At 38.2% G+C, this 25,653-nt stretch overlaps 1 protein-coding gene across 4 annotated transcripts in view; it reads left to right on the forward strand.

The window, feature by feature from the left end:
• The window catches only part of DCBLD2 (discoidin, CUB and LCCL domain containing 2), a 58,100-nt gene that overhangs the window by 19,949 nt on the left and 12,498 nt on the right, over positions 1–25,653 (forward strand). For 3 of the 4 annotated variants that reach the window (XM_030020146.2, XM_030020147.2, XM_030020144.2), the window contains 7 exons: positions 10,322–10,549; positions 14,882–15,019; positions 16,229–16,280; positions 17,651–17,723; positions 20,922–21,055; positions 21,736–21,776; positions 24,408–24,623. In XM_030020146.2, coding sequence (XP_029876006.1) covers positions 14,908–15,019; positions 16,229–16,280; positions 17,651–17,723; positions 20,922–21,055; positions 21,736–21,776; positions 24,408–24,623 — 628 coding nt within the window. In that variant the 5' untranslated portion in view covers positions 10,322–10,549; positions 14,882–14,907. The remainder of the gene's footprint in view (positions 1–10,321; positions 10,550–14,881; positions 15,020–16,228; positions 16,281–17,650; positions 17,724–20,921; positions 21,056–21,735; positions 21,777–24,407; positions 24,624–25,653) is intronic. The other variant, XM_030020145.2, reaches the window with a different exon arrangement.

Below are 25,653 nucleotides of genomic sequence, written 5' to 3' on the forward strand. Positions count from 1 at the left end.
ACTAGCCAGCTGTAAGTAGTTGTGGTATACAAGAAATCATATTTAAAAGAGCCCTTCTGGTCTTCAATACTGTGAATCCACCTTTCTGTAAAATGACCTATAAATTAGGATCAGACAGGTTCAAACTTGACACTTTTTCCTTTTTCAGAGGCAAAGTCTGGAGGTTGTCTTGTTTGGTAGGTTGGTTGTGTGTGTTCTGTTGTTGGGTTGTTGTTTTTTATTTTTTTTTAAGAAATATTTTTCCAGTGCTTGCTTTACGCCAAAGTTTGCCTTTCATTGGCAAGACTGCATTACATCAGTTTTGTTAATTGTAGTATAAAAAAAAAAAAAAAAAATTTTCAGGTTTTTTTTTTCTGTTCTGTGTGGATATCTTTGTTTTTGTTAAAATTTTTCATTGTTCAGTAAAAGTTTTAAATAAATGTATTACATTTTAGCATTCCTGCATTCTTTATGATGTGAAAACTCAATTCAGCTCCAGCAAAATCACAGGAGACTACTACCTTATTAACCATATCCCAGAGATTATGTGTCATTTACATACTGAAAAACAAAAATAAAATCAATGGTCAGATCATCTATATACTTTATTAAACACTCTTCTCCCGACTTCATAACTTCCCTTGTTAATCCCCCCTCTAAACCTCCCTCCCAGATTTTTGAAGTTCTTTCCAAATTTGCTTTTAGTTCAAGGAGGAGCTTTTGTCATCCAGGGTTGGTATAGTATTCATCAGAATGATAATCCTGCCAGCTACTGATCTTTGGATCATCAGTCTTGCTGAAATTTGATGTATTGTGCATGATGCCACATGGATTCTCTTTTTAAACTTTTCTCTCCCACAGTGGTTCTTCTGATAGAACCATTTCTTCAAACAATATACTGATTTTCTTGGTTCTTTACTTGAAGTGCTGTGGGAGATAACCATTTGATACATCCTTGAGGAATGTTATTAGTGGTGGAAAAGGGAACTTGGAAAAACTTGGTATGCTTCTGTAAAAGGTTGTTAGCAGATAACTCATCTGTCCCAGTTTCAAAAAAGATGATGGTTGTAAAAGCTGCCCAGCGTGATGCTGTCAGTAATATTACACTAATACTGTTGATCTTGGGCTGGCATTTAAACAAAGCTTGTAAATAAATATTTTGTAAAATTATTCCAGATTTGCAAAAGGTTAATTTACTTTTCATCCCTAAATGGCATTTTCTCCTCGTATTCAGTGATCCATTTGTGGTTTTCCCAGACTTAGATTGGGTGATCCTAAGACCTCAAATGTTTCTTAAGTGTGAAGAGGAAATCTTTTCAGGTCTCTCAATTACTGTTTCTTGGAGTAGAAGTAGTAGTTGTTTCGGTGCCCAGTTGCAGCTTCAGATATTGAGGGAGGGGGATAGAAACACTGAACTGTTTTAGCAGTTTTGTCACAGTTCTCTTTATACATCCTATTTTTGCACTTTTAGTTTTATATTGAGGCAAAACTAAAGTGGCATATTAATTAGAGTTGACAAGACAAGCCATTTGTATAGCTGCTTGGATGTAAATGTTTTTTGTACAGAGAAACCCCACAGGAACGAGGCAGGTGAAAGATCCTCAGTATCTTGAGTGGAAAGATGAATTAGGAAGGCAATGGAAACAGAAGGTGAATTACAATGGTGCCATTTTGCTTGGTTACTTCTCAGAGTTAGGAGATTTTGAGTCTTGAGAGGATAGTTTACTGCAGTGATCTAGCATGTATGTGGAGTATGTTGTACACGTATGTTTGCCAGCAAGTCCACAAAGGTTTTCAGAGTTGGCAGCCTTTGCACCTTTAGCAGGAGTGTAGTCAGTTAAATACATATCTGGTCATTTTAACTTTGCTCCAAAATGGTTAAGATGTGGGAAAAACATCTTGCCTTGTTCAATGTGGTGGAAAGAAGCCACTGGTGCTTAATTTTTCTTTTACAAATCCATAAGTTTTGTGAAACCAGGAAGCCCTGAACCACATTATCTGTTAATTTCTATTTTTGTGCCGTTGTGTACGGGTGTCAAAATACGTCTATTATCACAAGGGTGGAAAGAGAGATGCATTAAATTTAATGCTTTTGAACACTTAGATACAAAGTCCAGTGGTGATCAGTTTTTATCTTTTTCTCAAGTATATTTGAAAACATCAAATAAAGAATTTTCATTACATTATCTCTTCATTTTTAGAGCTGTTTTCAAGATCTCCGGCTCTGTAACACAAGGCATCCTTTTCTTCTTGCTCTGAAAAAGTTACAGCAAAGCTGATGGGCAAGTTCAAAGTTCACAGATAGTTTTTAATGGAGCTTCAGACACTACTGACTTCCTATATGTTCTTGCTATACTTCTGTGATAATTTTGGCAGTAAAAAAAAACAGTGACTCAAGTGTGTAAATTTACTGTCATCTTCCTACTTAATCATCTTATTTTTCAGTAGTACATAATGTTTGTTTTATTGATTGTATTCATAGCGGGTCACAAGTGTGAAAATACCTTTCTTTTAAAGGAATATCTACAAGGCAAAATTAGGAATGAATTACCTTTTAGAACAGAACATGTATTATATTTCATGACACTAGAATGAAGCCATGTTGTTCACAATGGGAAAACCCCACACAGTCCCCATTGTAATTTTGAAATTGGAGTTGAAAATGAGTGTTAGAAACTAAGATGATGCTGTATGTCACCTGCACCGGCAGAAGGAAATACCGGTGTAGAGATGTGGAGTGTTACTGTTTCATCAGTTGGATGACAAACTTTAAAGAGGGTTAGAAACTGATATTTAAAGTTACCGTTCTTGGTGCAGCTACAGGGTGCAAATAATAGCAGTGGTTTTCTTAGGTTTTCTTTCTGAAAGCCTCTAGATGCCCCACTGTTTTTTGTTCAGGTACCCGAACCATCAGCTTCCTTCCTGCCGGCTTCTGTTGATTCCACGGTAGCCAAACATGATTTTTACCACTGGCTGCTGCTGTCTCACCCTCTCCTCCCTGTCCCTACCTTGCATCCTCTCCATTGTGCAGGCTGCAGTGATTGTTAGACCCCTGTTGACCCATACCCTTACTCAGTAAAAGGCAGATAGCGTGGTAACCTGGGTATAAAACTGCTGTACAGCTTAACAAGGGTACGATAAGCACCGGCAGTAGGCAGGACGGGAAGTTGCAGCTATTATAAAAGGCAATAAGGTACCGCAGCGGGTGGTATTTAGATCAATGTATGCCACTGTGGGTCTGAAGCATAGGCCCTGTGGTCTCATTTATGAACTAATAATGGAACAGAGAAAAAGATGACTAGTGTTAATTTAGCATGTGAATTACTGGTATGACTGGAGATTTTTTTGCTGCTTTGTTGACATATGTAAGACTTGTGAAATTTCAGTTGGTCCTGGTGTGGTGAGGCGTTTGAAGACCTTAGAAGAGATTTGAAGCCTATTCTGACCATGACTAGTGCTTATTCTCATAGAGTTTTGCATGACCATCTGTGTGTTATTTTTCATTTACTTCATCAGCTGTGTTTCTGCTGGGTAGCACTTAGAGCACTGAAGCGCAACAGTGTTTATTTTTATGAAAGTGTTGGTGCAGATGCTAAGTAAATGATATGTCTTGGGAAGTGGGTGAGCTGCATGTGCTAGGCAAAAGACAACATACAACATGAACTGCCACTATGATTCAGCATAGGCAGCAGATCAGGAGGGCTTCTGCATTATGTATCATTGAACGCATAGCCCTCTTACAGAGTCCTCATGTAAACCACTTTTCACCATGGCTAGCCTGTCTTTGTAGGCCGCTTTTGCCTGCGTACTATTTAAGCAAGTCATAGCTGTCCCTGGGGACTTACTCACATCATTCCCCTGACATCGGTAATCAAAAGCTCTGCAACACAGTCATACAGCTGATCTTTCTTTTCTGTTCTTTTGAGTAGTCAGTTTGGTTAGTACATAATAGCAGAGGAAGCAAACGTCTTACCTGCTCTGATGATTTAATAATTTGAGATAATTTGTTTTAAAATGTTACCATATTTTTGATGTTAAATTTAGCGAGGCTAAGAGTTACTCTTTTGTGTAAAATGCAGGGGCTGAAAGCTAGGACTGCATTTCCAGAGATGGTGATTGAAAAGCTGTGTGTACAGATGAAAATAATAAAGTGCTAATTACCACTAGCCCAGCATGTGGCTAGCGTTTTAAATGAAAACAGTAAAATTTTGTTGTAATGCTGTCTTAAATTTTGTACTTTTGCTGTAAGAGCAAGAATCAGCCTCTGTCTCTCTCTGCCACCACTGAGCTGCCAACATTTGGAAAGGCAAAACGCTTATTGTGCTTTACCTTTTGTCCTGTTCTTATCTTTGTTAAACCTCAACCCAGAGTTTCATTACCCTTCTAAGGGTGCCCCACAGCAAGTATATCAATCCAAGCTGAGACAACCATAATCCCACCTGCCTTCCTTTCCTTGCCCTACCACTGGCAGTTGCACATTGAGCTGCCTTAGAGAGCTGAGTTGACTGAAATCTTAACACTGTGCTGTGGGAATGGGTAGGAGCGCTGGTTCGTCTTAAGCCAGTTCAGTTCCTGAAGCCTGTGCGCCACTCTTGTGTGACTGGTCTTCCCAGGGGAAGGGATGGTGTCTACGCTTCTGGTTGGGATTTAAGGTTGTTTAAAATGCAAACCCAGGCTGGCAGTGCTGGTGAAAGCAGCAGTTGCTGGTGTTTCCCTACTCTCAACTGTCCTATCCCTCTGTCAGGGAAGGCACTGCTGCATGTGCACGCTAAAATAAATTAGGGGATTGCTCTAGGTTAAAACTAACAGCTATTTTTATCTCAAGTCCCTGGTCTGGTTTACCATGTGGCTGCAGAAGTGTTTTCCTCCGGTACCAGGAAGGGTGTGAGAACAAGTGGCCGAAAGCAAGAGGCAGACAAGGCTTGCTTTTGTCTGTGGCTGCACTAATTTGAAGTGCCTTCAAGTGTTTATTGAGCTATGGCCTCCCTTGTGGAAGCGTGGGGTATTTTATGTTGTGAAACATCTGTAATGGGATGAAATGCTCAAACCAGAGTTTTACTGAGGCAAATAAATGGCGTAAAGATGAAGGTGGACTCCGTGCTTGTTGGCTTGTTAAGAAAATTAATTCTGACAGAGGAGCGGATTCCTTCCTGAAGAGCATAGTTCTATGGATTTTGCTGGAAACAGCAATGAATTTGGAGGACACAAATAAGGGCATTTGAAAATACCTGAAAAAGCTATTTAGAATTTGATGTCTCTGTGGTCTTAATTCCTCAGTGTTTCTTATCCATAGAACTATTTTGTTGGTTGTGTAAACTTTCTTGCCCACACTGAGGAAAACAAAAAGTAGATGCAGTGTCTTTTAGTGGCACACTGATAAAAAGCAGGGAAATGCAGAGCACAGGAGCTAAACAGAAGAGAAGAAATTATAGTAGTGTATTCAATCAGAAAGAGCTGTGTATTTGGAGTTAAAATATCTTTTTGCTTGCGTAACTCTAATAGATTTGGTTCTACCTTTGCTTAGTTAAGAAAAATTTAATTACATCCTGTATGTAGTCACAAACTTACAGAAAATCACAGCTTATAGATGTAAAATCTTCTCGGGAAACACAGTGGTTAGATTGAGTCTGTTCAAAAGGCAGTGCCACGTGTTAAAATTGAGATCAGGGTTTTGATATGCATCAGTTATGCCTTATAGACTGTAATCTTAAATTGTCTTTATTTCATCATTCTCTCTTCTCCAAGTAAGGAATGGGAAAGCATTCTGTAGTCTTAAAGATTAATTTTTAACATGTTTTGGTAGTGAGAACAAGATTAGCAGTCACTAACAGCAGCCAATTTCAGGGGGAAAAAGTTCTGATTAATTGACTTGAGTGACTATAAAGAATAATTAATCTTTTGTGGGTATTAATAGAGCACTTAGCACCCACTCATGCATGTGCAGTGTCCTCTCATTTTATTGAATTTCACATTTTCTTCTTATCCAATGGATTTTGGTATGTTTGTGTTGGTTCAAGTTCTGTATTTTGTTGATGTAAAGAACTTGGGTATGAGAAATCGCTTTAAATCATCTGCATGATTGCATCAGACATCAACGTGCCGTAGCCCGGGGCTCATATGTAATCTGTCAGGATAATTCATCCAGACTGCATTCGAAGGCGCCTGCAGAAGAGATGAATGGTTCTCCTGACAGCAGCAGTCTGCTTTCCTCTACTGGCTCCTTAAGAGGCGCCCATGTTTCTAACACATGCTTTGGTGAAGACCTGAGCTTATTCATGTTTGCTGTGAACATGCTCCTCGGGACACATGAAATTCTATGCACATCTGCAGACCTTCCAGCAAATGTCAGGTGTAACGTGTATGTTTCTGCAAAGAGCTTGATCTATTCTCCAAGTGCAGGGTAGGTCTGTTGTGTGACAGAGGTCTGAAAGAAAGCAAGAGACTTGTTCGGCTGCGTACTGACAACAGAAGTTGTCAGCCCATTCAGGAATAATTGATTTAGGAACTGATGTCTGTCTCTTCTATGTGTTCTCAGATATTCCACTCTCATGCACATAGATTAACAGAAGCAAAAGATTCTGTGGCACTTATTAATTAATGACTTCCAAATGAATGAAGTAGCTAATGCTCCTATATATGTAGCTGTAGTGCAAAGAATTGTACTTCCTTTTTTTTCTTGGAGAAATTGCTGAGTATTGTAGATTGCTCCCCTGATAAAGGATGTATATATGTGTCTCTGGAGTTGATCAGTGCTATTTATACAACTTTGGCAGAAATGATGAAGTACCACTTACGTAGAGAAGCTCAAGAACTACCCTTTTATAATACCAATAAAATAAAATGAGGTTTCATTGTTCTGCAAGTTTCACTGGAAGTGCGATTTTTAGAAATTTCCAAATAGCTCCTGAAATGATGCTGCTGCCCATGGCAGACTGCGTATTGCATGCTGGACATGCAATGGTAATCTTTAAATTCTTCAGGCAGGAAGTGCCTGGCACTTGTGCTATCACTAACCTAAGTGAAACACACAACAAAATGAGATCTAACATGTCCAGTCAGAGTGAGCTACTTTTAAAAATTGGCTTCATAGTAAGATGATGCTGTAGATGCAGCTCAGCACTTTTTTTCCTTTCCATTCCTTTCTAGTATGATTTGAGAGCAGATTCTTTAATATGGGTAGATTAGAAGAGTATTTTTCCTCACGTTTTCAAGAAAGCCTGCAACAAAAGGGAGATTTGAGATTTGCACTTCCATTAAATTGTGTGAGACAGATTAGAAAGTTTTTCTAGCTAGCCACTGGAAACAAGGCTGATTGTTCCAACCTACAAGGGGGAATGTGACATTTGTTAGCAATGTGTCTTCAAAAGAAAAGTCTCAGTGTCTTTTTAAAACTTACGATATTTTATTTGCCTTTGATCACCTAAATGTGTAAGAGTGTTTTTGGAGTTCTTTTGCTTTTCTCGTGAGAGGTGTGCCCTGATCATCATACAAACACAGTGCTGGTATTGTTTCATGCTCAAGACAGCTGAACAGCAAACTACTGAAGTGGATGGTTTAAATGAATATTAGGGATGATCTTTTCTACTTTCAAGTGGAGAAATTTACAGTTTAAGTACAGTTTGGGTTAAAGAAGAGACCCAAGCTCTCTTTTGTCTTTGACTTCCAGCAGCATAGGCTTAAGATGCAAAAGTGTGGGGAAGAATCAAAGGTACATAAGCATGTCCATTATTGGTATTCCTGCTTGTAAGAAATAGCATTTGTGTGGTTACTGCATTGCAGTAACGGGCCCATTGAAATGAGAAATAATTAACTACAAAGTCTTGTAGATCGTGGAAGCGTTTTTCTTTTCCTTAAAATGCACTCAGAACAATGTATCTGCCCATACAGGTGAAAGCTACTATGATTTCGTGTTCAAAAGGCCACTGTGTTAGTGTATCTGCATAATATTTTCAATCTGTAAATGATTAAACAGTTGCTTACCTCTCCCACAGGATAGGAAAAGCACACAACTGCTTAACTGGGTCATTGTTTTTATTTAAGGCATAACCTAAAACCAACTGCTATTTATGTTGAAAATTAATTTTGTATGTCTGCAGTATAAAGAGTTTTGAAATACTAGCCACAAATATCAGCAGGAATAAAGACCTAGTTTATATTTGTTGTTTTCATTATAGTAAGTCCCATGTATTTTGTAATGTATGTATTTGCTTGCGAACAGCCAGTTTACTAGCAAAGGAATCAGTATTTTTCTTGACTGTTATGCATATTGTGACTAATAAGGAATCGGACAATTAAATGTTTACTAGTAAACCAAGGCCATACAGGTTTTTTTGAATGAGAAATCTTTCACTTGCTCTTAGGTTTGTAACATGCCTTTGGAAAGAAACCAGGATTAAAATGATACACAAAACATACGGTTTAAGTTACCTCTTTGCAACATTGGACAATTGTGTCTTGTGTATTAGAACAACAGTAGTTTAGGAAAATAGTTTATCAGCTGTCACCCAAATGGAAATAATATGTCATGGGGTGGAACAAAGTGTTTTAAAGCAAATTGCTAAAATTGGTTGAAGAAAAACATGGCTAAACAACAGCTTTACAAATAGAGCTTTTTACTGAAGCAGCTATTCCAGTTACCTTTTCCAAAGAAGATGCATCATTTTGATTCAAGACTGCTAGCAAGAAAAAAAGCTGCAGTTTGCATCTGTTTGTGATTCTGTATATACCAGCAGCACTTTAGCTTTTAGAACATGCAGCTATCTTTCAATGTGCTCAGATTATAAAGAGAATAGGTTTTGTTACTAGAAATTAGGTGCTTTTGCAAACAGATTAATCAGACCTAGTTAAGTACCACAGTGTATTTTTTCCCACATCACTTCAGTGCATTGGACTTACTTTTCCATTCAGTCTTGCATGAAACACATTTAAGAATTTTGAACTTTAGTTAGAATTCTTAAATGTGTGTACATTTTTTGTCCCTAAAGCTTAGCTTACCTTTTCATGTTTAGTAGAGGAACTACACATAATAATATGTAATATGAAACACTTTCAGACTGACACTTTTAGCTGTCAAAACAAACATCTGTCAAGACAAATGATGTTGATCGTTGTGAATTTCTAGAGTGTGAAATCTTGACGTAATGTTAATTCTGTTGTAATCGCTTGGCGGGAACTGTATACAAAGGCATGAATTTTGAACGGTAAAATGGACCTACAGATAATAAATGTATTTGGAGTGGTGTTGAAGACATTTTTAGCAGCATATCTAATCTGATTTTTGTCTTTGCTATTTTTGCTGACATAACTTTGTTCAAGATCCTGAAAGGTCCTGATTGCTTTTAGGATAACCTGTACAGATCTCTTACAAAAGATCTCTGGACCTTCTGGTGTCAAATCCTGAAAATGATAATGCTGTTCCTGGCCTACTCATTTCATGGGACTAAATTCGATAAATAGGCTTTTTGGGGGATGTTACTTAAAGAACAGTCTTATTTCCAAAACAACACACAAATTCTTAGACTTCTTGTACTACATACTGGGGGAAATTCATGTCTAGCTGTTGAGTAAATAGATTTATCAGTTTGCTCTTTGTAATTTGATTTTGAGAATACACAATTTGTGCTATTTTTTCTACTTGTTAAACAAGTCTTCTTTAGTATTGTTACTGCTGTTTAAAATCAATACTCAAATATCAGGTAGAGGGCTCCAGGTTGGAGTTATAGTTTAGTTTGTTGTACAAATCCAGAAAAATTGAACATGTTCTCTGAAGAGCTGTAAGAATTAATTACAGCATTAGAATTGTGGTACAGTAGAAAACAATGCACTAGCAGTTTGATGATGGTCAGACCTGGCAGTTATTTTCAGTAGAGTATTTTCTGTGCATTGTCTTTCCACTTCTGTTCTTTTTCGTCGTGTTGTGAATACAGTAACAACAGTAAAACTGATGTGCTCTTGTTTTATTGGCAGGTTTCTCCCTCCTTTTCAGAATGTGTTTTCTTCTGTACGTAGGTGTTGAGGGAACATGAAATGGCAAGGACACTTTCCGTACTGTCTGTGCAATTTTTTAAGTCGTTGTGGATGAATTTTTATCTCGTTGAGGAAGTTGTAGCAGCTCTCTCGTCACCTATGATAAGCTAAACGTTAGGCAATGTTAGTTCAATGGTGTTTTCTCACAATTGCCATTTCATCTGCATGCGACTTACTTGGAGTTTTCTTGCAACATGATTAGTATGGTTAAAACCCCAACAAATCTTATGCCGCTGCTAAAAACCAGGATGACTAAATCACCAGTGAAGCTTTGAAGATGAATGCACATACCTGATTTATTTTTGTTCTTTTGTAGGTGATGGATGTGGACACACTGTTCTGGGCCCTGAAAGTGGAACTCTTGCTTCGATAAACTACCCACAGACCTCTCCCAATAGCACAGTTTGTGAATGGGAAATTCGTGTAAAGCCTGGGCAGCGAGTTCAGCTCAAATTTGGCGATTTTGATATTGATGATTCAGATTCTTGTCATTCGAGTTATTTAAGAGTTCACAATGGGATTGGTCCCACCAGGACAGAGATAGGTAGGAGCTTTTATTATTGGTATTTGAAAGCTGTTGTCTTATATAGAACTTGGATATATTGTTGGTACTTCTGTTACTTTTTAAATTTCTCCTTGTTTACCTGCTCTGAGCATAGAGTAACTACTAGGTGTATGGCATTAGTTAAGTTCTTTTTTTTATAGCCCTAGAAAACTGTTATAATTCAGTTGGATATTGGGCAGGGTAAGACCTTGCCTGAATACATCACGCACTGCTCCTTGTACAGTGTGGATTTTGAGTCTTATGAGAAATGATGAAGAGAGCGAGGTGTTTATTATTTACAGGCAACTCAAATAAGGTAAAGAAAGGAATTTTAGTAATTGTGTAATTGGAGTTGTGTTTTTCCTGCGCTTCATACCAAGGAAGCCCTGCAAGACTTTGAGGAGTGCTCTGTGTACCTCACCACAGTAGAAAAACAGCCATCAGGGACCTGACTATTACAACTAATGGTACTGCTAGAAAGCTCAGCTGAGGAAAGATTCTCCTGTATGCTATACAGGTCTTCAGTGCAGGGAGGGAGTACAGGTGTAACTGTAACTATATAAAAATAAAAGTGGTAAAGAAAACAGCACTCTGATTGCCTCTTTCTCTGGTGACGTGCTCATTTCAAGTATGCTTACCAATGTTGCTCAGCAGATGAACTCTCTGTTTGGAATGCCAGTGTATTCTTAATGTAATTACTCTTAAATAATTGCATTTTGTTTACTGTTACTGAAGTGTATGTAAATGTCTGTCGTATTGACACAATTCCTGTATCCTAAAAATGTACCAAAGAAATGATGAGTAATGATACCAGAACCTCCTACATTTTGTTTGTGTATACAATAACTAGATGGTAAATGCAACACAGATCCTATAATAATCTTTGTTCTTCAGATTCTCAAAGGAAATTCTGTTGTAATGGTTTTTTTTTCTTAGACATTTCCCAGTAGCTTGCAGAATTCTTGTAAGCAGTGGAGAGAGTATTGCAAAACTATGAGGATCTTCATTTAAAAAAAAAAAAAAAAAAAAAAAAAGTAAAAAAAGTGTGTGTGTGTATATATATACCTTACCTGAAATGCCTTTCTTTTTGTATGGAATAGCTCTGATTTGAGCTATTTGTCTTGGTAGCATTAAAGGATGTCAGGCTTCAAAAGTTGTGTAGTTCAAATATCCCCCATCTTCTGATAATGTCCATAGTTTAATTTTTGTCCTCTTTAAGAGACTATAATATAAGGCAGGGGTTTTTTTCAAATAGCAGTGTGATATTGTCATCTACGTCAAGGTGTATGTAGGGTTTTAAGACCCTTGTGGTTACTTTGCATAAAACTCAAAAGGAATTGTCATTCTTCCTTCCCTGAAATTGGTTGTTATTGTGCAGATTAATTTTATTTTCTTTCCTAAAGCTTTAATCTGGAGAGAGAGAAAGAGAGAGAGATTTACTTCACCAAGATTGTTTTTGTGCAACACAGATGCCATTCCCACTAAATTGAGTCTTTTTATAAAGAGGCTAGTGGAACGTTAGCTTTGTTAACCCTCTTTTCCAACTGTTACCTAGGTAAGTGTGTGTGAAAATAAGTATGTGCTTGGAGCTGTTGAGCCAGACTTGGTCCAAAATAGGAAACGCTGAAGTCCTTAAATGGCAAGGAATGTCCAGTTCTGATAAGTCTATTATTCACTTTTACAAGTGACTTAATGGGTTTGAGTAAATTTTCTACTTCATTTGTTTCTCTTGACTTTCAGCTGTTCCCAGCTGGTGTAGTAGCACAGTATGTTGAGCAAATGTGTGTGTTGTTCTGCTCTTAATAAATTAAATCACAGAACAAACAGTGATATTAACAGTGGCAGATACAGACGATGCAGACTGCTGAATGTTCATGTTTGAAGCAACAAGCACTGGAGAGATTGGACAGTGACCTGAATTTTTTTGGAATAAATCTGGATTTATCCTAAGTTTTTCCATTCAAGACTACTGACGTGGTCTAACATTAAAATACTTGTATTACATAAAATCTGAAATTCAGTGATATCTGCTTTAACCCAAAATGACTTAAAAATTGGCTGATTAGATTAAAAAATGAATTGTTAGTGGGTTAGTTCATTCATAAACAGAGAAGGTTTCTAATGAAGCTTTTGAGGGCTTGTTTTCAATATGCCTTCTGAATATTTATCAGTAAATCAAAAGAAGATTCAAATCCTTGGTGTTAAGTTTGTCTCTAGTTTAATTAAGATATAAAGGGGTTCTGTGTTAGATTTCATTCCAGTCCAATCACTGTGCATCTACAGTCAGGTGTACTTATTTAATACATACAATGTAAGCCCAGATCTATAGGAGCAGAGAATGTAAGCTACTGTGGGAATTCCCTCTCCTGCTGTAATTTTGCTGCGCAAAAGCACTTGGGGTTCTTAAATGCATAAGTACAGACAAAATAGTGATATTACATCTTTTGCATGTACCATTGACAGAGGCGTCATGGCAGTCATGTTTTGCCCATTTCTAGTGCCTACTTTGTAAAAAGATTGCTAAAAATATGGCAAGAGGCCAGGGAAGAGTTAGAAAAGTGATTTATAGTCTCAAAAGTATGTCTTGCCATGAATCATAAGGTGCATCAGTCTACAGTTTGTCAAAGGCTGTATCTCCATGGTGCAAGCAGCACTGGATAGTTTATCCAAGCTAGATTTAAATGTCTTGCCCTGGGTGTTTGCCCAAAGAGGAGGATAAATGGTGTCTTGAAGACAGACTGACCTACCCTGAGAGAAGTCTTGTGCTGGTCAATTGTGTAACAAGATCCAGTGGCTGAAAACAAAACTTGAAAAAAAAAAAAAAGGAAAAGTGGTAGTTGGAAAAATGATGCAGTTTATCATAATGAATGCAATTAATCATTGAAACATGACTTAGAGCAAAACATAGGGTCAGTGTGGAGCCTTGGTAAAAGGGAACTTACTTCTTTGTAACTCTCCCTGATAACCTTACCTCAATTCACTACTTAAACTGGTTATATTTGTATATTATTATACATTTCATTAAAGTATTGTAAAATCTATTTTCTTTTTTTTCTTTAGAAAATACCCTTGCTTTTTAAAAAAAAATCTGAATAAGCAAAATTTAGAAAGCTCTGAATAACGATAGGAATTTGTATTTCTAATTTTATTAGTATTTGAGAGTTCAGTTCACTTTTTAAAGGAATTTGACATACACATTATATTTGTTTGTTACACTGGTTTTGTATTATATTTGTTAGGAACTATTCCTGCAGGGCAGTGTTATTCCACTCCCTCTACTTTAGTACTGTAATTTGCCTTTAGTTGAGAAGGGAGTCTGGCTTCTTTTTTGTTATTTTACGATATAATAGCATACTTTTCAAGAAAGCAAATAAATGAACGGAAAACTGAAACACATGCAGTGTCATTTGCTGCTGGTGATTATCCACTGCTGAATCTTAAATAGGGTTATAGATGGTTTACAACCTTGAATGATCGAGGGAGCCTATAGAACAGAAGGTTATTTTTTATTTTTTCTTAACAGGTTAATAAACTGACCAGTATTTTCTTAAAGGTTCTAGTTAGTAGGGCTGGAGAATTCTGTATTGACTTGGGCGTGTTTAACATCCATTCATCCAGGTAATGTCATTTGGTAGTAATTCTAGGACTTCATAGGGCAAGTATTGTCAATATCTGCAGAGTGCAGCATCTCAGTTTAAAATGTATTAATTTTGGTCATTTTGGATGGCAAGTGAAGTATCCAGATGCAGAACCTCTGTTAGGTTTTATAGGTGCAGCAAAACAGAAAGTGAACCAGCTGGTAGTTGATGTTAATGGTACTCACATGCACTTGTATGTTAATGCGGAAGTGCAGCGAATCATGCCTGCGGTTGTCCCAAAGTAAGAAAACCAGTTGACAGAAACCATGAAATAGTTGACAAGGAAGAAGTGCCCCAACAGCTGAAGGAAGAGAGGGGCTTTCTTCTCATTGTTTCTGTGGATGATTCTCATTGCCCTAACTCGATCCTTTTCCTTGACAGATTTCTCATGGTCTTTGAAGAACTGACTGCGAGGGTTATGCATGGCTAGAGGTGAATGGGATAAGGTCACATTTATTTGCAAATGTTAAGGCTGTGAGAAACTCTCACCTGTTGACAGTGGCAAAATAAATGTGGTACCCATACTCTGCCATTTGCTTTAAATGGACACTGACTACATGATTTAGTGTCATGCACATGTATTTGTTTTTGAATGTATGCCAGAAGTAATGTGAGCTTACACTGCAAATGAAAAAAGATGCTTATTACCAATGTTGGTTTTGGTCCATGTCTGTTCTCCCCCTTCTCTCCATAGGAAAATACTGTGGGTTTGGCTTTCAAATGGATGGTTTAATTACTTCAAAAAGTAATGAAGTCACAGTACAGTTCATGAGCGGAACACACACTTCTGGACGTGGATTTCTTGCAGCTTATTCAACCACTGACAAATCGGGTATTTATAATTATTTGGTAATTTTCCTGTGCTGGTAAAATTAGAGCTGCCTAGTAAAAACACAGAACTAATTTATTTATTCCTGTGTTCTCACAAATTAACTTCTAAAAATGAAGACTTTTAATACAGTCTTCCTGATATTTCTGTGTAGGAAATGGGACTGTTCAGTTATTATTTAAGTTACTGTAATTTTAAAGAAATTATATGAAAGCTTACCCTGGATAGCAGGGCAAGAATCACAGTTACCTCTTAAGAATGAAAGAGCTGCTTCAGATAAAGGACGAAATGCATTTTTTCAGGTAGTAATCAAGGTGGCAGATAACTAAAAAATGTTCTTATCAAACTGTATGTATTTTATACAGACGAACCTTGTGGAAAATTTTATTTCAGTGACTGTTTCCTGTACTCCCTCAACTCTTTAATTACATAATCTGGTGATTACTTACCTTTTTTTTTTTTCCATTTCTTGTTTTTTGCCATGTTTTTGGTTATTCTAGCCTCTAAAGGAGGCTGCTGTATTTGTTTTCCATCTCCTTCCACTCACTGTAACTGTGAGTGACATACATGGTGCACAAGGAAATGAAGGATTGCCAGCAACTGCTTCACAAGGCAAAAGGCTTCAGAAAACCCTTTATAGAAGTAATTCTAAAAAAGAACAGATAAAGGGTTTTCATTTTTAATTTGTGTTTTGTGGGTTTTCTGATGCGTTTCTCTCAGTATTTTGGACTGTATGTGCTGATACACAGCAGACTGAACATAAAATTTGAGGTGTCAGTCACGGATGCCAGTAACATGGCACTCATGTTTGTTCTCTATGCTGCCTGGTTTCAGTACTGTAGGACTGTTAAATGCTGAAAACAGAGGCCTGTTTAGTTTATTTAATTTTGTGAAAAGAACGTATGTTTATGTTTCTGAATATGTCAGGTTCTCTGAAGTATAGCTGTAAATTAAGCTGCACAAAAAATGAATGTTTGTAGTGTTACTCTTGTCTAACATTCTCAGTGGATTTCCCGGTTACTCAGACAAATTATCAAGGTTCTACTGTAATACAAAATCTGTTGCAAGAAAATTTAGTAGGAATGTGGGTTTTTTTCATTCTGAGACTTCTGGTTAAGCCACAGAGGCTCAAACATATATTTTTGTGCACTTTAAAAAGCATACTCAAACTTGTCTTTATCACCCTCTTGACCTAACATTTTTTCTTTCCAGACCTAATTACCTGTTTAGACAATGCAAGTCACTTTTCCGAACCAGAATTCAAGTAAGACTGATTTTACCTGTTTCCCCCCCAATCTCTTTAATGAAGTCATTTTAGCGTTTCTACTTCACTCTGTTACTTACGCCTGATGCAGCTTGAAAATTGGCTGTCCAGAGAACTTAAGAAACAAACTAATTAGGGTTAGGGCTGAATAATTTTGACATTTGCACTCGTCCTTCCTCTGTCTCTGCCCCCCGTTTTTGTTATTTACATGCAGTATACAGTAGAACCTCGTTAATTTGCACTAACAGATAGGAGCTAATATCTCATTCCCATAGAAAGAATATAGCTTTTATAAACACATATTACAGCAGGTATACACCTTAAATGCTGAAATTTGTATTACAGTTATCTAAGGAGCACTAAACTATGAAATGTGTTAAAAATTACAAGCCCGTTTCACAGTTTGGTGTGAATTAATGAGGTTCTGTGGAGACATAAAATGCTGTACCTTCTGATGGGGGAACCATATGTCATTTCCCTGTTTTCCTCCTCCTCCATTTCCATCTAAAGCAAGGACAGTGTTTAAAGCTGCGGACTGTTGTGAAGTACATAAACTTACTTTTCAGAAAACTTCAGCCCTGGCATCATGAAAAGTTTCAAAGTGCAACTGTTGCATTTCTCTTTCATTTTCCCAAGTTCCAAAATAGGGTTTTAATTGTAGGTTCTGGCCTTACTCAACATGTGCTCAAGTCTCTCAAGCCCACTGTTTTCGTGGTACCTGCAATGTTGCTTCAACTGTTGTTGAACTGCGGTGAAAACGTTAATAGCTTACTCCAGTTCACTGTTAAATCTTGAAGATTTAATTGCTTTTGTATGTGCAGTATGAAGTAGCACTAGAACATGACCATCGGCCTGCATCAGAGGTGCAGATGTCTTGCCTTTTGCTTTTCATGAACTAGTGGCATTAACAGAATTTGACCAGGTTTTTATGATGAAAGCGTTGCCAGGAGCTACTATAAAATAACATTACTTTTCAGATCTATTATTAAAGGATGCAGAACAAATAGATATGCAGGTCTCTAGTTTATAAAATAAAATGCATTAATGTTGGTACTTTCAATTTACAGAAGCCATGCAGTATTTATATTATTAAATGCTGGCTTTATTAATATATTATATTGAGACTGGAACTGTAGTTTCAGCTGAGGCTTCTTTTTAAACTTTTTCAAATGTCTGTTCTGTTGTGTACTTCTCTTCCTGAGTATTTTTTTTGTCTGATTTGATATGTCTTCAATGAGGATATATCCTTAAATAGTGATAATCTGAATGATAACAGTGCATTGTAACTCAAAAACATTGTGACTATTTTATAACGTTATAAGAGTTGTAGTTGCATGCATATCTTGACTTGATATTTTATCCTCTTCCAGTAAGTATTGTCCAGCTGGATGTGTGATTCCTTTTGCTGATATTTCAGGCACTATTCCCCATGGATACAGAGACGTAAGTAAAAATACCGTGGGCTTACATGAATTTTGGTAAAATGCCATTTGGTAAATGGTATAATTACAAGTCAATTATAGTTGTTTACATTAGTTCTGCTGCCTGGGTTCTGGAATTTGTACCTCCTAAAGTGAATAGCATGGTACTCATTTTTTTGCACAGCTGCTAAATGGCTAGTGCTTCAGATCTTGCCATCTCCAAGAAGCAAAGTAGTGCAGTAAAGACTCAAACATTTTTGTAAGGCCTGCTGAGAAGGGTGGATCAATCAAAACATTATTTTCTACTTCCTGTTTTGTTTTTGTTGGCTTTCTCAGGTTGGGAAATTCAGATTTATAGAGAGAGAACCAGTTCTTTTAATGGTGTCGTCTTGTTTTTGACACTGTAACGCATCTCTAAACAGAGGGTCTCAGTGGTTATCTTAATTTTTTATTACAACATGAGAGGTGAAATACTGTCTATGCTCAGCAGCTATAAAACCATTGGCAAAATAGAGTTAATACTGTAACATTAATAGTTCTATGACCTGGAAATTAGTATCTTCAATAATGTACTGTTTACTCAGAACACTACAAAAACCTCTACACTGTTTTTCTGATGAAGGCTTTTATAACTGGATTAGCTTACCTGCCATAGAACTGGAGGGTGTTTGCTTTGTTTATTTTTAAGTGATTATAATTTTGCTAGCAATCTAGGAAAAAAAATACATTAAATCTCTTTGTTTATCTTAAAATACTCTTTTAATAAGCCACTAGATCTAGCACAGAGGAAAGACAATTTTAAAACGTTAGTGAGCACAGATTTTAATATTAAATATGAACCTAAAGTGTGCCTCTCTGATTTTCTTTTCTCAAATATCTGCAAATCCTAGGCTACCTGCTTAAATAATTACCCATATGTAAAAATGTCACCACAGCGTAGCTGTGTTATATATTCTGGTCCACAGTGAGTCAGTCCTCACTAAACAGCTGCGAGGTAATTTTTGTAGCTAGCAACAAGATGAAGTTGATTCTCTGTCTAGCATAATTGTAGCATCAGTAGGAGTTCTGCTTGTTGGGAGGTTTTTTTGCCAAAATCTGGAAAAACTGTTTTCTGTGGCAGAAAAAGGAAACTTTACAAAATAAATGCCCTGTGACTTTCATTTTGTATGCTTTATTGCTCTGAATAAAAGGCAGAGAATTTCCCAGAAGTGAAGCTGTGTGGAAAGAAATCAAATTGTCCAGCACTTTAGACAGAGTTTCAGGTAGATATTTCTCATGCATCTCTCTCAAATTATCAGCACCTGCTTGCTGCTTTAAAAAATACCCTAAATCTTGATTGACAATACTTGTGTGACCCTAATGTCCACAGTCCTTGAGGACTTGGAGCACTCATTGCTGATGTCTTCTGGTAAGCAGGGAGAAGAAAGCTTCATCTACTGCAGAATCCCATGCTCTTACTCTCAAGGGAAAGTGGGAAAGGAAAGGGGAGCTGCATGCATGAGCAAGACATAATTACATTTATTTAGAAAGCTTTTGGGATATTTGTGGGGTGGGAATAGGGTTAGAGTTTTTGTGTGTGAATATACTGAGGAGATTTATGTTTGGAAAAGTCTGGGTGAGCAGGTTTTTTTGCCAGTGAGCTTGAGGTATAGGGGCATCCGGGCCTGCTGCACCATGCAATTGTTTCTAAAGAAGCCACAATGGAGAAAGTTGTTCTGTTTTTAAAATAACGTGAGAAAGAAAATCATCCATGAAGTCTTCCTTCTCTGGAAAGGACCTGCTGATTCCTTCTTCAAGAACTGTGGTGAGGCTCTGTAGTACCCAGTGGACTGGTTGGCAGAGCAGTGCAGCAAATGTGTTCAGTAGCAACAGCTAGCAGTGGGCTTTGTTTGGGGGAGCAACTGTTAACAGTAAATAAAAATCTGCAGTCATCCTCTGTTGTTTATTGACTTGGGCAAGTCAGCACTGGGATACCACACTAGTAATAACAAGCTAAATATGGTTTCCGGAAGGTATATTGGGGGATACCCCGGTGGTCCTTCACAGACAGCTTTGCCCACTCGATTTTCTAAAAATCGGTTTGATCCCAGTCTCATTGGATGTGAGCGAGGGGCTGCAGAATTGCCATGTGTCTGTGCATACCCCAGTGCTGCACGTTGCAAGAATGCCCGTGAGTAGCTCTGACTATGCCTGTTACACTGTGTGTAGCCAGTAATCCTCCAGAGACCGTGGTGCACGTGGTGGATGGGTGCAAAGCCACCGCTGCTAAGTTTTTTTTGGAACTGGCCTGCCTGTCTGCTCCTGAGCACTAGGATGTTTCTTGGTCAAACTCCTTTGGCCTGGAAGGGTTTGCTTCCCAGCTGGAGAAGATCTCCTGGACTAGTTTTGGTCCTGGAGACAGAGGCATCTTGCTCTGCTTACTCTGTGCTGTGCCCAAAGGACTTGGTGTCACGAGTCAGTCCTGCTGTCTATGGCACAACTAGCCTGCAAGGCAGGGAAACGAAAGTGTCACTGTGACATTTGTTAGGGGATCCGAGCTAACAGTCGTCCAGGGAGAGAAGGAAAGGACAGGATGGCCTGCAAAAACTTTTTGCATAACTGATCTCCATTGACCTGTACAACCTAGGTAATCGGCTTCTTTAGAATGAATTGTATTCATGTATTACTGTGGGTTTATACGGATCAGAGTGCTGGATGGTTATGCCATGTTTAACCATGAGTTAAAAATATAATCCAATGGCTAAAAGCTACAAAATCTGCAGTGCATCACTCCTTAATTGTGAGAAAATGAATAAACATACTTTCAATGTGCTTTCTATTAAAAGCTTTCCTGTGTATTTATGTATTCAGCTTCTGTTGTCTAACATAATAGGTTTAATATAGGCTGAAAGTCTGGCTGTCTGGCTTTTTCAGACCGATTCACCTTGCTCTTTGTTTGAGCTTATTTAATTACAAGAGTTACATTCCAAATACATCTGGGCGAGGGCGCAGTGAAACATCAGGACCTTCTTTTTGTTGTTTTATAAATTCCATAATAAAACAAAGATGAATGGTTTCTAAATAACAGAGATAACAGTTAAATAAGAACAGTATCTTAATGTAAAAATAACAAAGACTATAACTGGACTATGTAGTGTTTACAATATATGGTGTAGTATTCAATTTATTTACAATGTATTATTAAATTTTTCTTCCCCCCCACCCCCCACCCCCCTTCAAGTCATCATCACTTTGTATGGCTGGTGTTCACGCAGGCGTTGTGTCAAATACTCTGGGTGGCCAAATTAACGTTGTAATCAGCAAGGGCATTCCGTACTATGAAGGCTCCCTGGCTAACAATGTCACCTCAAAAGTGTAAGTGTACTTCCCATGTTCTCCTTATCTTTAGCACCTTAGATCTTGGTAATGTCTCATTGTGGGATTAATTTCAGCTAGTGGAGCTACGTGTTCCATGGCCAGGTTCTCTTCTGTAAGGTTCTTACAGTGCTCTTTTGCTACGGTGTGATTGTTTTACCAGATATTTTTAACCTCTAAACCATAAAGATTAATTTTCCAAGTTCTGCAAGGAGGTTTTATCTTCCAAAATGCATGGCATGACCATGAATTCCATAACGGTCTGTGGAAAAAGAATAATTTAACAGCAACTTTTTAGTTGCAGGGAAGAGAGTGTAATTTGTCATTTTATCTCAGAAGTCCCAGGAATTAAAGCAATCAGAGGAGATTAATTCTTGTTATTATGATTAGCTTAATTTAAAAGGGAAGCATTTTAATAAAGTCTTGCGTTTTGCTGGGCAGATGTTTGTTTGAAAGCCTTTAACTCAGTATCTCTGGACTAGATTTCAGTTGAAGAGGTGTTTGTACTGAAAGCACTGCAACTTGGTGACAGGAAGTGTTGCTTTAATCGTGAAGTGCTTGTTTAGGCATATGTGCCTAGGTTTCAGTGGCAAGAAGTCAGACAAGAAAAATAAATTGAAGACAGTTTGTTTCAATTTTCCTCACTGACTACTGCGAAAAACGTCTTTTGTTCTCTGCAGGGGACCGTTATCTACAAGTCTCTTCACATTTAAGACGAGTGGTAAGCATTATCACATGTATTAACATTGACACTTTCATACAAATTTTGTGAGTAGAAATAAGTGTGCACGTATTTGATTTCTTAATTTTTGTTCTAGTGAGACTTTTTACTGCATTCCTCAGTAATGTATATTTTTGAATTGTTATACTATCTCATTTTGATGACTAATCATCACTACGTTTATAGGTACAGCGATGTATAAAGTAAGCCTTGCTTATCTGCAGAAAGAGATTCTTTCAGGTTATGTTGCTCCATTATGGTCTGGTTTAAAGTGACTTGACTCCCATACTTCAAAGACACTGCTAAAGCAGAGCCGGGCACTTAAGAGTTGCTCTTTATTTGTAACAACTGTGCGTACTAGGTTTTTTTCCAGGTTTACTCCTTACACTTTCCTTGTTGCCTGCTAAGGGAGCTAGTAGAAATCCAAAAATGATTCCTCAACTTTCTCCACCCCCCCCTTTTTTTCCCCTCCCATATTCTTGCAACTGAATGCTGTGTGATAAATTACTTGTCTCTCTTGCGCTAGAAGAGCATCTCTTGGGCCTCGCTCTGTGTGTAAGTTGTGTTCTTTCTTGGCTGCCATGTTTTGTTTCGTAAATGTGTACCAGGTTGCTGATTGGTATAACAAGTGTTGCCCCTTTTTAAAGCTTTACTGCTTTGCATGTTTTTACTTCCTATCAATTACCTGTTTTACAAATAAATTAGCTGTAGTTTTCTAAATGGAAGCTAGCTTTTCTGTTAGTCACTTCAAATGCTATCCTTGAATGGATGTTGGAAGTATTGTTTAGACAGTGGCCTTTCCTTAACCTCTTTAACTGTTTTAATAACAATATAAAAAAACCCCAACAAACTAACAAAAGCATTATGTTTGTTTTCCATAAGGATAAAGTTAAAAACAAAAAAAAAGGGGGGGGAATCATACACATACTCAGGAAAAGTGTATAAATAAAAGTGATGCTGAATGGGGATGTAAAGGCAGGAATCTGATGGGCAGAAGTGTTTGGAGATGGAAATGTATACAAACAAACAAAAATTAGAAAACATAATCCACATAATGTTCAAATAATTTCTCTCCCAGACCTCTGCAAGAGCTGGAAGGAGTTGCATGTCTGGTGACCGTATGCATGGAGAATATTAAACACAGTGATAAGAGGCAGGGTTTGTTGTTTTTTTTCCTTTCAAAATGTGATCTGATAGTGTATATGAAAGTAATTAAATGGCCTGGAAATATGAAGAGAGGACAAAATGCTGATCTAGACTATCTGGATTTCAGTGACACATTTGAGAAATTACTGAATAAAGTAGAGACAAGATGCAGGTCTAGATTAAAACGTCTGTAGTTGGGTGGCCTAGGAGTTAGCTGAAGGAAGAATGGACTCCGTAGGATGCTGAAATGAGATTTATCAGACTGTGGTGAAGTTACTAGTGTGGTTCTTCCGTAATAGTTGGTTTCATGACTTGGTACAAAATAGAGGAGTGTGTTATTAATGCTAGAGGTGTGGTCAGTGCAGAGGAAGACACAGCTATTTGTACAGGAAGACCTAGCTGACTTTGAGAGTTGAGTAATAGAAATTAATTGAAGAATCACAGAGCAAAAAGTATACATAGAGATTGAGGCGTTTCTGCTTCAAACTGTGGCCCCATGTTAGATGGAGATGACGGATGAGGGAAAGGATTCTGTTAGCGAAGTGCTAAGTGTGATCCTGTGCTGCAGTAGATGAAGTACATCCAGTAGAGGCAAGGAACTATTAATGCCATCTCACAAGGCATTGGCGAGGCCTTGTCTGCGATCCAGTCGCACCTGGGCTCTGCCGCCTGCGTCTGCCCTGAGGGCTGAGCGCCCGACCTTGGTGCCGAGGAGGGCTGCAGGGGACCTGAAGGGAGAGGGTCAGCTCACAGCGAAAGGGAAGCCAGGCTGGGTTGTTCAGGCTGGCGGACTGAAGGCAAAGATCGCTCTCTACTGATATGTCTGGGGAACACACGTGTAAAACTACTGGCACTACAGAGTAAGATTTCAGCAAAGAGCAAATGGGTATCAACTAGCCACAAGGAAATTTAGCCAGGAAGTTAGGAGATGTTTTTTAGCCAGCAGCAGCATGAGACATGGGAATAAACTTCTAGTAAGAACGGTGACAAAAAAATTCAACTAATTTCAAGGATGTGTTTGAGCTCAAGGCCAGGATTATGACATGGCTTCCTACATGCTTTGGTGTATTGTTTGAATTAACATTGTGATACTGAGGTGTGTTTAAAAAAAAAGAAGTTATATAGACACAAAAAAGGAACGAATGATCAAGTAGTCTGTTTCCCATTCCTGCATCAACCGTACATACTCTTAAACCATGACAGCTCCCCCAAAGCTTCTCGTCTAGCGCTCTGTGTGGGTGATGATGGAGAGAATATCCACATTACTCTTAGGCAGGCGTAAGTCATGGAATACTCACGGCCACAAGTTTGGTTCCAGCATCACTATTAGAAAGCAGAAGACAGTGTGTTTTGTTGGTAGTGTTGTTATAGTATAAATTTAAATGGCAGCTTAATATTTGCATGTAATGTCTTAAACTCCAAACCAGTAAAATCATTGTGTAACTTGAATTTTCACTTTGAATCCTCACCTTTTCTATTGCTCAGGTTGCTATGGGACACTGGGGATGGAATCTGGGGTAATCCCTGATTCCCAGATCACGGCATCATCTATTCTTGAGTGGTCTGACCAAACAGGACAAGTGAACATTTGGAAACCTGAAAATGCCAGACTAAAAAGGGTTGGTCCTCCTTGGGCTGCTTTTATCAGTGATGAACATCAGTGGCTGCAGATTGACTTGAATAAAGAAAAGAGAATAACAGGTAAGTGAATCTGATGTGGCTTTTAAGCAGCATTGAAAAAGTTTGGTTGCTGACATCCTTTTTTTCCAGTGCTTGGTCTTAGTTAAAGTCCAGGTGACATTTAATTACCATTACAGCAAAGTTGGTTCCATGTCCTAGCTAATATACTGAGGAGCCTGGAGTTAAGAGTTGAACAGGTGGAGTTTCATGGTAGAAAACACATCTTCCATCAGAATTTGTTGAAGTGTTTCCTGTGGCTTTATTGGATCCTCGATGCTTCCCTTTTCCTGCTGATTGTCTCCTTGGAGTTGCAAATCCATATCCAGTTAGCTCAGTCCACTGGTACCTCTGGTGCAGGTGTACTGACTTGCGTTTCTAGGTTCTCCCTACTGCCCGTCATAGCCGTAGTGAATCCAAGAGTGGAGCCAGGAGCAGTTGCAGTACAATGCGAGATAAGCAGCAGAGCGAGTAAACCAGCTGGCAGCCTCCCCTTCGCCTCCTTGCCTGAAGTGGAACTTGGGCTGAGAGTTGGGGCTGGTGGGCCCCTCAGCGAGCGGGCCAGACAGTGCAGACTGCTGCAGCCAGAGTCTGGGTTAGGCTCTGCTCCATCACAGAGATTGTGATGGACCATCCGTCACCGTTTTAGTAGCTGGAGAGACAGCTGGAGGTGCTGTTTTACAAAACAGCTTTCCTTTGTGAGTCGTTCTGCAGCGCTAAAGTGTCAGCTTTAGGAAGCTGTAGTTCTTTCAATGGTGCTTTTAAGGTGGTAGTACAAAAGCAGGGAAGAGTGGTGGTGTCTTGGCAACTGGGGACAGGAGTGGGCCATGGTCAAATGAACAGACTGTTTCCATCAAGAAATGGGGGAAAAGTGCTTAGCAAGGTTATATCATGAGAACTGAAAGTGAAATGATTTTCAGTCTCTGTACAAGTTCCAGACCCTGGCATCTTGGATAAACTTTTCAAAATGTAACTGGACCAGTGGAGATTCCACCTATGTAATGCTGGATTCCAAAGCTGATCTATTAATTTTTACAAACTGGTACCTTTTTTT

This window comes from Aquila chrysaetos, chromosome 7 (assembly GCF_900496995.4).
Source record: "Aquila chrysaetos chrysaetos chromosome 7, bAquChr1.4, whole genome shotgun sequence".
NCBI lineage: Eukaryota > Metazoa > Chordata > Aves > Accipitriformes > Accipitridae > Aquila > Aquila chrysaetos.